The sequence below is a fragment of the Bubalus bubalis genome, chromosome 4 (assembly GCF_019923935.1).
Source record: "Bubalus bubalis isolate 160015118507 breed Murrah chromosome 4, NDDB_SH_1, whole genome shotgun sequence".
NCBI classification, from domain to species: Eukaryota; Metazoa; Chordata; class Mammalia; order Artiodactyla; family Bovidae; genus Bubalus; species Bubalus bubalis.
This window is the reverse complement of record NC_059160.1, coordinates 109,904,384-109,916,874: the sequence shown is the minus strand read 5'-3', so window position 1 is coordinate 109,916,874 and position 12,491 is coordinate 109,904,384. Positions and strand designations below refer to the sequence as shown.

The window sequence follows — 12,491 nt, the reverse complement described above, 5'->3', positions numbered from 1 at the left end:
TTCAGATATTCTGCTATTGATTCCTTCTAGAGTATTTTTAATTTCAGTAATTGTGTTGTTTGTCTCTGTATGTTTATTCTTTAATTCTTCTAGGTCTTTGTTAATTGATTCTTGCATTTTCTGCATTTTGTTTTCAAAGTTTTTGATCATCTTACTATAATTATTCTGAATTCTTTTTCAGGTAGTTTGTCTATTTCCTCTTTATTTGGACTTCTGTGTTTCTAGTTTGTTCCTTCATTTATGTAGTATTTCTCTGCCTTTTCATTATTTTTTTTAACTTTTTGTGTTTGAGGTCTCCTTTTCCCAGTCTTCAAGGTTGAATTCTTTCTTCCTTTTGGTTTCTGCCCTCCCAAGGTTGGTCCAGTGGTTTGTGTAGGGTGAGATTTGTGCTGAGATTTTGTTTGTTTGTTTGTTTTTCCTCTGGTGGGCAAGGCTGAGTGAGGTGGTAATCTTGTCTCCTAATGATTGGGTTTGTATTTTTGTTTTGTTTGTCCTTTAGATGAGGTGCCCTGCACAGGGTGCTACTGGTGGTTGGGTAATGCCGGGTCTTGTATTCAAATGGTTTCCTTTGTGTGAGTTCTCACTATTTGATACTCCCTAGGGTTAGTTCCGGAGAAGGCAATGGCACCCCACTCCAGTACTCTTGCCTGGAAAATCCCATGGATGGAGGACCCTGTGGGCCGCAGTCCATGGGGTCGCTAAGAGTCGGACACGACTGAGTGACTTCACTTTCACTTTTCACTTTTATGCATTGGAGAAGGAAATGGCAACCCACTCCAGTGTTCTTGCCTGGAGAATCCCAGGGATGGGGGAGCCTGGTGGGCTGCTGTCTATGGGGTCGCACAGAGTCGGACACGACTGAAGCGACTTAGCAGCAGCAGCAGCAGCAGGGTTAGTTCTCTGGTAGTCTAGGGTCTTGGAGTCAGTGCTCCCACTCCAAAGGCTCAGGGCTTGATCTCTGGTCAGGAATGAAGATCCCACAAGTGGTTTGTTATGGCATTAAGTGAGATTAAAACAAATATCCAAAAATGAGAAACCAAAGTGAACCCCAGGAAAATGACAGTTACAAAATCAGCCAAATAATACTTAAAATAATGGAATATACACATATACATATAAACCCAAGTCAAATAGTAGATTGACCCAGCGAACAAAGGAAATAAAAAATTATATTTACCTGTTAAGAACAAAACTAACTAAAGCACAAACTGGAAAACAAAACTAAAGCAAGGTGCCAAGTGGGGAATAAAGCAATGAAAACAAAACTAACAAATATGTTGAGAGAAAAGGAAAGAAAGAATAGATATGCAAAGTTAAATAGAGGTAGATGAAGAAGATTTATATACATTAAAGATTAACTGCAAGGGGAAAAGAGCAGTTGGAAAGGCAAACAAAGGAATAAATGTAGAAAAAATATAATAGGTTTAAAAAATTAAAAATTAAAATTATAAAAAAGAAGAAGAAGAAAGAAAAAGAAAAAAAGAAAAATTCCATAGAACTGCAAAAGTCCAGCGTAGAGGCAGAAGTTTATAACAACAATAAAAAGTGTGACTGAATATACACATATACATAATACCCATAAGCAAAATCAAAACAATCCAACAAAAATAAAGTACAATAGATTGACCTGGCGAACAAAGGAAAGCAAAAGTTATATCTACCAGAACAAAACTAACTGAAGCACAAACTGGAAAACAAAACTAAAGCAAGGTGCCAATTGAGGAATAAAGCAATGAAAATAAAACCAACAAATATGTTAAGAGGAAAGGAAAGAAATAATAGATATGAAAAGTTAAATAGAGATAGATAAAGATTTATATACATTAAAGATTAACTGCAAGGGGAAAAGAACAGTAGGAAAAGCAAACAAAGGAATAAAAGTAGAAAAAATATAATAGGTTTAAAAAATTAAAATTAAAAAAGAAAAAAATTCCACAGAACTGCAAAAGCCCAATGTAGGGACAGAGGTTTATAACAACTATAAAAAATGTGACTGAGAAGAAAAAAAAAAGCTCAAAAGCTTAATTAGATTTCATATTGCCAATAAAATCAACAACTACAACAGAGGGGGGAAAAAGAAACAAAAAAAAGAAAAAATCCAAAAAAATCTACAGGAACAAGTCAAAACATAAGAATAATAAATGTTTTTCTTGAGTCACTGCTGTGAGAGTCCTTTCCGTCACTGGGAGTCACAGTCCACCTCACCTCCCTAGGATGCCCTCCAACCTGTGCTGATCTCTGGACCTGCTGTGGGGGCAGCTCAGATTCTAATCTGGTCCGACTTCTGTGTGTTCTTGCCTCCAGTGTCCACAGCTATCAGAGCTAGTGTGTTTTCTTTTGTGGGAGCTCTCAATGACCTTTTATATATTCCATAGACAGAGTTTGCCAGTTGACCATGTGGATTTAGTCTGCAGCTTGTATAGCTGGGGGGAAGGTTTTGGGTCTTCTTCCTTAGCCACACTGCCCCTGGGTTTCAATTGTGGTTTTATTTCCACCTCTACATGTGGGTCATCTACAAGGGTTTAGCTCCTGAGGCTGGCCGGGAGGGCTTGGGTTTGCCCCATGAGGGCCAGGTGTGGAGGTGGTGCAGCTGCTTGGGTCACAGGGGCTCTGGCAGCACCGGTACTCAGGGGGGTTGGCGGCTAGGGCAGCAGGGAATACAGTGCTCTAGAAGGGTATGGCAACCACTATTGGCCAATACGCTCCAGTATTCCTGCCTGGAGAACCCTCTCTCTGACAGAGGAGCCTGGCAGGCCACAGCCTACGGGGTTGCAAAGCGTCGGACATAAATGAAGCAACCCTGTGTGCATAGAGGCAAGACTTTTTTTTTGCCTGTGGCAGCTTTGCCCAAGTGAGAGTTTGAGTGTGAAGGTGGTGCAGCTGCTTGGCTTGCAGGGACCCAGGTGATGCCAAGTGTGCAGGGACACAGACTGCCTCTGCTGCAGGAGTTATGGCCCTGTCAGCATCTTTTTTCAAGCTTCTTGTAGCCGGTGATCAGAAGGCCTCTTTGGTCAGTGTTTCTCCGTACCTCCACCTGTTCAGGCACTTGGAGGGTTCCCTTGCCTGGGGTCCTTCTCTGTTGTTAGGCGTGTCGGACACATAGAGGGGGCCCCCCTGGCTGGGGTCCTACTCTGTAGATCAGTGCATCAGGCACTTAAAGGAGCACCCTGGGTGGGGTCCTACTTGGTAGTTCAGTGCCTCAGGCGTTTGATGGGCCAGCCTCTCTACTGTTCAGCTGCTGATGCTGTTGTGTGGGGGAAGAGAGGCCATGGCGATGACTCCACCCCCTACACGTGACTCAGCAGTATCGCCTTGCTTCCATGGCTGCCTGGCTTTCCTCCACAGACATTTCCCACCACAGTCTTCTCCCTCACATTCCCTAGATCTGTCTCACTGCAGTCAACAGCAGCCCTCGTCCTGGGATTGCTCCATAGTCCCTAAACTCCAACTCCCAGCCGCTGTGCCTTCCAGGAGACCAGCATTCCTATAAGGGGTGTATGGCTGCCACAGATCAGCTGTTTCACTCTCAGCCTTAAATGTTTCTCCTCTGACTCAGACAATTGTCCCACTGTGGGGATCGGACCCTGGCTTCAGTTCCCCCACCAGCTGAGGGCAGGTCCAGTCCTTCTAACACTCCTGCTTTTCCCCCTAGTTCCTTCACCCTACCAAGTTTTGCATGGTTCTATATGTTCTTTTCCACTGGTCGGGTACTCCTGTCGGCTCTCAGCTGGTGTTCCACATGGACTTCTGTGTCTGACAGTGTGTTCCTGATGTATCCATGGAGAGAGATGTACTCCACGTCCACCTACTCCTCCACCTTCTTGTTCTCTCCTTAAGTTGCTTTTTAATCTGTTGCTGTTAAAAGCAAAAACATCCCAGGAGAACAGAACTCATAACCTTTATCCTGTGCCAGGTATATTACATACATGTGTCATTTCATGCCCAGGGTGACCTTTACAGAGTCCAAGCTCGTTCTGCTCACCACACAATAAGTCAATGAATCCGAAACAAAGTGTTGGGATCAGGAAGGGCCTGCAGCATTTTTTTATGTTGTTAAGATTAGCTTGCTAATGAGTTCAGGCTATTTACCAGATTTCTCTCCATAATTTGCCAAGATGCTATTCCTGAATGTTAATAGCCTTCATTTTCAACTTTTAAGCTTACCTTTCCTAACTTGGATAAAATCAACTTTACTACTGAGACCACTTTACAATGCTGCTTCACCAAGTTGTAGGCATATTATCATGCTAAAAAGAAAATTACTTTTGAGAGATGCATTTTGGATTTGGAGTTGCCGTTTATGTTTTCTACATTGTATATTTTGAGAGTATTCTGCTGCTGCTGCAAAAGTCAGTACCATTGCCAGGAGGAGTAGTTCTGGATGTAACATGTGTTTGTAGAATATCTTTTTTCACCCTCTCAAGCTTTCCCCATCTTCCCATTGAACTGTGCTTTGTGGATGTTGAGATTACAGTCATTCACCAGGCGCCCCAGTTTCTGTGTCTTCTCATGGGTTAGTCTTCCTTAGTTATTGCCTCTGCTTCCTATGCTTGTTTCTTCAGAACTTACCTGTCCAAATTTTCATTTTTTCATAATTAGATTTTTCTTGCTCTCAAAGTGAAAATTTACCAAATAAATGAATTTTCCCTGTGGGACAGTGGTTAAAGGCCAGGGTAGAAGGTTAGACTGTCTTCTGTCTTAGATAATGTCTCAGAAAGATGTACTAGATCATTTTAGCAATGCCCTACTAGAGTACCCACTTCTTAATTTCTAATCTAATTAAATAGCCCATGTAGTAAGAATTTGAGGTTGTTTATGAAGGAACCTAGACCAGTAGACAACATATGTTATTATTTTGAGCAGTCAGTTCATTACTGCTCACGTCAATAGTTTCAAATTATACCTGGACTATTCAAAATATGAAGTCATGGTAAACATCCATCTAAGTCCTTGGCTCAGTCACTGACATAATTGCTAACAAACAGGGTAAAGAACAAACCCCCTTATAGAAAAATTACAGCAAACCTAGGATGGATAAAGGCCTCAGAAGTTTTGCTTATTGTTGGGTATTAGGAACTCCTTATTTTCTTTAGAAGAGATCTAAATTTGACAAATGTGTAGACAAATAATGTTGATAATTATAATTACTGGTAGAAGTGTTCATCAGGACAAAAAAAAAAGAATTTTAGCTACTCTGAGTGTCCAGGAAAAGGTAGCAGATTATGTTTAAGCTCTGACCTGAAGCAAGATGAGTAGAGGGAGGGTTAGGAATAGGAATGATCATGCCAAGCAGAGAAAGTAAAAGCCTTATGAAGACCCTTCTTATCTATACTCATATCTCTGTCATGATGAGTTGGATAGATTGCAAAAGATATTGCATTTATTTATTCTAGTTTTTCCAATTTCATTTTTTAAAATTGCATTTCTGAAGTGAAAGTGAAAGTCACTCAGTTGTGTCCAACTTTCCATGGTATTCTCCAGACCAGAATACTGGAGTGGGTAGCCTGTCCCTTTTCCAGGGGATCTTCCTAACCCAGTGTTTGAAGCCAGGTCTCCTGCATTGCAGGCAGATTCTTTAACAGCTGAGCCACAAGGGAAGCCCAAGAATACTGGAGTGGATAGCCTATCCCTTCTCCAGCAGATCTTCCCAACCCAGGAATTGAACCGGGGTCTCCTGCATTGCAGGCAGATTCTTTATCAACTGAGCTATTTCTGAAGAGTGTAAAAGTAATTTTGACAAATGTTAAAATGGTTAAAACTTTGTCATAGATATGCAGTATTTTACTTAAAAAGGCATTTAATCACACTTTTTTAGTAATAAAAAGTTTGACATAAAAAAGAAACTACTCAAGAATATATTGAAGATTAAATATAAAACACCAAGAGCTGATATTCCACTTAAACATCTTAAAGCATAAAGCATATTATTAAAGAGAAATGCTTAGTTACAACATACAGTGTTCTGTATAAGTGCTAGTTTTGATTAAAATTCGTTTTTTCCAATAATAAACAAAAGTTTTGCAGTGATATTTAGAAAAATATCACAGTTTTTTTGTTTTCACAAATGAAAGAATTACCTCAGTTAGAGGTAATTCATATCTTGGGAAACAAACACCTCCATGTGATATATGGATTCTGTGATAATCAGGTTTGATAGCATTTTTATTGTGGTGCCAGTGAGAATATCAACAGAAAATATAAATACAGCTGCTACTGTTATTTTGTGGAACTTATTTCATAAAGCTTTTCTCTGCTCAATAAACTCTTTTTTGAAGAATTGTTATTATCAGAATAACAATATCAAACAATATCAAAACACACATGTATGTGTACATATACACTATAGTTGGGATTATCCCAAAAGTTAGAAGAAAAATATAATAATTCAAGCAGCATCTTCAAATTACTGGAAAAAAGTGATCTGCACAATACTAATCTATAGATTAAAACTGTTTAAAGAAATCTGAACTAATCCTCAGAATTTCTACTAGGTGTGAGTTCAGTTTCCATGTATAACTAAAACAGTGATCAAAATTGTAGTAATTTATACCCCTTTACATGCAAAAAATGTTAATATTTTAAAACATTACTCTGCTATTATGTAGCAACTGAGAACTAGCATTCTAAATTTTTTATCTAAGTTGAAATATATACTTGATAATTAGTTTACAGTATTTTTTTAGTGTTTACAGAATTTTTTAATGCAGAATGGCTGAAATATTTGAATCCTTACACTATTATAGCACAATTAGAAATAGACCCTAAAATGTCTATATACTTGTTTATGTGCTACATTGGCATTTCCTTTGTCAACCATTCAATTTTGAAGATTTAGTGAACACATTTTGATGCTATTTTGCAGTTCAGTGACACACATGAAATTGAGGAGTATAGTTTTCATTTGTGAGGTCAGTCGGTTGCTTTCACAATGCTATGCTTATCACTTTACCACTTCTTGGATGTGTGATTTTTCCCCCCGATTCTTTTTATTGTTTGGGGAGCTCTTTTATTGTATATTTACTCACCCCAGTAGTTTTATTTTTATTAGAGGATAATTTACCAAGATATACTTGAATGGTAGGTGAATCACAGTGTCATAACCCTTGTTCTTTTTTTCTCATGAAATATTTTTTTCCATTGAATCACAGAAACAGATGTTCTAACACCACCATGCAAAATCTTTTATCATCTCATTTTGAAAGTAAACAGCCTCTCCAGCCCATGGAGAAAGGCCCTGTACTCAATTCATTTACCAGAAAGTTCAAAATAAAAATTTTGTGCATTTCTATTTTAGCTGCTGCTTATGTATGTTTAATAAAATATTAATACATTATCGTATACCCTAACTTTTCAGCTCCTGATTCTCCCCCACAAGACTTCTCTGTAAAACAGTTGTCTGGGGTCATGGTGAAGTTGTCATGGCAACCACCCCTGGAGCCAAATGGAATTATCCTCTATTACACAGTTTATGTCTGGTAAGAATTTTTTTCTTTTCTGGAAATAGTTCTGAGAACCAGTATTAATGTGTAACATAATAGGAATGCAGTTTTAAAATTTCAGATTGTGAAGCTACATTAGAAATCTGATTATTAATAGGCTAGTTTATATGCTTTTATTAGGAAACAACTTTTTCCCATATTATGTGGAGGTCCAAGCATAGTCAAATAATGTGAATTTTGTAATCAAAACAAAATAAATGTATTATGTGTAATTACCCTAGAATCCTGCTCTTCAGCATCATGGACTGCTCATGTGACTCCAAATGTAATTATATGTGAAAAGCTTTCAGAATATTACTCCAATATTCTCTATGCCACTCTCCTTTTAAGTTTCCTTGAGCAGAATATTTTAAACAAAATTTAACTAAAAGATATTTCTCCAGGACTCTATTATTTAAGATCAATTGTCCATTGAAATGTAAGCAGTGTAGTTATTTTTTACTGATCACCTTTACCCTACTTGCCTATTTATGAGTCAGTTGTGAAAAAAGACATAATCCTATAGTGCTTCTCATCGATTAACAACATGGTATTAATATATTGCTTCATGGAAACTCAATAGATTAGAAGCCTCACTTTGATCTACTATAAATCCTGGTAAAAGGATTCACAAGTGATATAACATTTTTCCTAATGTGTTAAATATTTCAACTTTGAAAATGCAATTTACATAATGCTTTATATAGACTTTCTTTTATATTTCTTACTTGGAAGGTCCAGCATTGAGTGAAAGGCTATGTATGATGTTTTTAAGAAGTCTACTCTTCTCTTTCCTAAATTAAGACTCCCCCCTGCCCCAGTCCCTCTTTAAACCCTTTGCATACTGCTCCTTAGGACTACCCTTCCTGTATTCTTCATTGCCTGATTCCAAGTCCCTTTGCTTACTCTTTGACAAAATTAGGAGTGGCATGAGGGATGATAATGGGAGGAGTGGCAGTGAGACAAGGTAACCATTCCCCTTTATTACCCGACCCCTTCATTTATCAGTTCATGGTTTCATTTCTTCATTCAGTAATATTGATAGAGGAGCTATGTACCTGTGAGCAAGACACACATAAGACCCCTGCCCTCAAGGAGCTTACATTCTAAAGAGATAATTGGGTTATATACCCATAAATAAGCAAAAGAGAAGGAATCAGGGGAAAGAGGGTTACTTTTGATAGGATGCTTCCAAAAGAATATATGGCCAAAGAAAAGGCCAAAAGAATAGATGGCCTTTACTTGTGATCTAAACAGGAAGGAGCTTCTTGTCAGGTCAGGATCTGCAGGAGGAGGGAATATCAAGTGCATAGGCTCTGTGAGGAAACACATTTGTTTTGAAAACCATAGAGAAGGTGAGTGTTGCCACAGATGGAGAGACAGAGGAGAGTTATACTGGAGAGTAGGAGGCTGGCAAAGGTCAGGAGCTAAGCCATCATAAGGATTTGGTTTTCATTTCAGTTGTAATGGGAATTATTAAAGCACAGTTATTAAAGCATTATTCAAGCACTTTGGGTACTTTATGCAGAAAGAATTGTAGGGGGGAAAAGTGCTAGCAGGGATATTAGGTGGGAGATTATTTTAGTAATCTGGGCTATAGATGATCCTGGGATGGAGGAGAGAAGTGGCATTTTTTTATTACACTTAGGAAGAAAAGTTGCTTGGACCCAGTGATGGATTGATTGGCTATGGGAATGGAAAGAAAGAGAAATCAATGGAATCAATGATGACTTCTGGGTTTTTGAATCAAAGGTAATACTCAGAGATTTATAACACTGTTTTGCTGAGTTAGAAAAAAAAATTGACAGTGAAAAAAGTTAATGAGGATCAAGACTTTTCTGGTTGGGTTTCCGGTCCTACTCTGATAAATGGTATCATTACTTTGTATAGTGATTATGCTGTGTGAATTCAACTCCCCAGCAGTACTTTTTTCTCTCTTCTTTCAGGGGGTGTCCCATTTCTGTCTCACTTCCTAAGATGGACTGTAGGTATAGGAGAGACCGTGGAAAGTAGGATGAGGGGATCCCAAGTTTGGGATATCATGACTCACCTCATTTGACTGTTGGGAACCATTCTGGGACTCCCTCCACACCCACCCCTGCCATCATAGCTTCCAGTTTCAAGGTTTTTATTTTCTGTTTTAGCCTTGATCCAACCTCAGATTTATTCTAGTGCTCTGGATCTCTTAGCATGTCTGTCTCAACCCTCAGGTAGCTATATGCTCTCTGTTGTTTTCTCTGAACTAATCTGTAGTGTGCAGGACTGGAAGGTGGCTTCTGCACTGTTCCTTAGCTCCAGTGGTCTGCTGGAAGAGCCCTTAGATCTTACCTAAGGACATAAGTATTAATAATCACTGGAGCTAACTACTTAACTAGATATAAGTAATGCCATACTGAAGACAGATTTTCTATAAGAGGTTTACCATTTTCCTCTCTATCCTAAGAAGGAGAAGCTCTATGTTGGCACTTCCTTCACAAACTATTCACTTGTCTTCACCACCTACCCTCAACTTATCTTCCCTGGTGGCTCAGATAGTAAATCTGCCTACAATGCAGCAGATCCACGTTGAGTCCTGGGTCAGGAAAATCCCCTGGAGAATGGAATGGCTACCCACTCCAGTATTCTTGCCTGGAAAATCCCCATGGACAGAGGAGCCTGGCAGGCTATTGCCCATGGAGTCACAGAGTCGGACACGACTGAGCGACTAACATTTTCACTTTCACCCTCAACTTAAGATCCCAGGACAGCTTTGTCCTGTTCTTTCTCTCACCTTTTCTTAGTAGTGCAAAACTTTTTCTTTTTGACTGCTGAAAGCTTTCTTTTTGCATGTAATTCTTCCTTTCTACACCATGAATTATTATAAAACTTTATGGCCTATATTCATGCTGGACTGACTCTTACTGTGGAAAGAGAACATAGAAAATGCTTTTTCCTCAACAGAACTTGGCTTTATTTCTCTTTCTCTCTCTCACACACACCACACATAGGGAGGAGGCGAGTGTGAAAGAGGCAGAGAGATGAAGATCCTATCTGCTTCAAGCTCTGGTTTGTTCATCGCTGTGTTGGAACAGGAAACTACCTGGCTCATAATTGAAACTAAATCATCTGCTGAATGAATGACTGAATGCAGAGTATATTTTAAGAGTTAAAAATTTAGTAGAGACTTATTATCTTTTCATTTCTGGCATAAAAGCAGTGATGCTTTTCCAAACAGTGGACACCTTCTGTTGACTAGAGTTAGGTCTGATAAAGAAAGAACAAAAAAGAAAAACATCGTAACATGTTTAAGAATATCATCTGTAATAGACTGAAAGATATAAATGGTAATGAAGTACATAAGAGAGATTTTTAAATTTCCAGCATCTTCTTACCTAAGCTGGAAGCTTTAGCCTCTGTAGTTAAAGGGATATCATGATCCAGGGTCCTTTTTTTTATCACTGTTACTAATCAGTAATGGTTTTGGGGGGCTTTCCTGATGGCTCAGACAGTAAAGCATCTGCCTGCAATGTGGGAGACCCCGGGTTCAATCCCTGGGTTGGGAAGATCCCTTGGAGAAGGAAATGGCAACCCACTCCAGTATTCTTGGCTGAAAAATCCCATGGATGGAGGAGCCTGGTAGGCAACAGTCCATGGTTTTGCAAAGAATCGGACATGACTGAATGACCTCACTTCCTTTTTTTAATGGTTTTTTGGAACTCTTGCCATATCAGTTTAATTGGGGAGGATAGGAGGCATGTATCATGATACCATGCAGCACATTCTGAGCAGAGAGACATAGGTTTGAATGGCGACTCTGCCACTAAGTTGTCTGTGGTGTTCTCTTAAAGCACTGTGTAAGTGGTCTCTATTTTCATTAGCAGAGTTCCTGTTTCAGGGGCTCACATTTCTTTCACAATACTCAATTTCCATTATTTTCGTTCTTTCACTAACTACCAATTTCTTTTAAAAAACAACATCTTTCTGAAGGAAGCAAGCTGTTCCATCTCATGAGTTATGAAGAATGTTCAAGTAGAGTTTTGTGTTGAAGCATATGATGAAGACTGAGGAGCCAATTGGAAGGCAGTGATATAGTCCCCACATGAGAAGGTGAAAGCCTGGTTTAGGACAATGTTGAAAAGTGCTAATACAAATGCGGAGATTGATGCTTCACAGAAATCTCTAATGACAACACTCAGAGACCATTACAGAATCTGACAAGTGATTATGGAAGAAAACAGGAAGCGGCTGAACGCCCTACGAGGCTTTAGCCTGGATAACTGGGAACTTGCTTCAACACTAGGGCTTCCCAGGCAGCGCTGGTGGTAAAGAATCCACCTGCCAATGCAGGAAACTCAAGAGAAGTTCAGCCCCTGGGTTGGGAAGATCCCCTGGAGTAGGAAATGGCACCCCGCTCCAGTATTCTTGCCTGGAAAATTAAAAAACATCATCTTTGGATATTTGCTATTTTCAGTGTGTCTGCAAATTGCAGGTTACCTACTATATTTGTTATACTGGTGACTTCTTTGTCATGAGTATTTCTTTACAAAATAGCTCATGAGGGTTATTGTGTAATCATTTTATAACCACTATTATGCGAGCCATATTTGATTTGTAGATGGTGTGTTCAGAAATCTTCTTTAACACATTACATTTTAAAATAATGTGTTCTTCTAGAGTTTGCTTTGTAAAATAATTTTTGTCATCTAAGTAACACTTTTTCCTCAGTTATACTGGTAAATTATGTTTATACATTTTCAAATGAGAAACCATCCTTTCATTCCTAGGGCAACCACCGTTAGATAAATGCATTTCTACTGGAGCCCTCTAAGCGTATTCTTTTAATATACTTTGGATTGAAGTGTGGTATTATAGTAAACTGATTTATACAACATATTTATTTTATAGTTGAATTCAACTTGGATTTGTTTAGCAATTTTACTTCTATAATGTCAGTAAACTTTAACAGTAGTTTTCTTCCTTGTTCATAAAACTTTTAAGTGAATGGTCCATAAGATATAGCTAAAAGACTGGAAT

At 38.7% G+C, this 12,491-nt stretch overlaps 1 protein-coding gene across 2 annotated transcripts in view; it reads left to right on the top strand.

The window, feature by feature from the left end:
• PTPRQ (protein tyrosine phosphatase receptor type Q) overlaps window positions 1-12,491 on the top strand; it is a 283,288-nt gene that overhangs the window by 100,672 nt on the left and 170,125 nt on the right. For both annotated transcript variants that reach the window (XM_025284400.3, XM_044941897.2), the window contains exon 25: window positions 7,355-7,475. In XM_025284400.3, coding sequence (XP_025140185.3) covers window positions 7,355-7,475 — 121 coding nt within the window. The remainder of the gene's footprint in view (window positions 1-7,354; window positions 7,476-12,491) is intronic.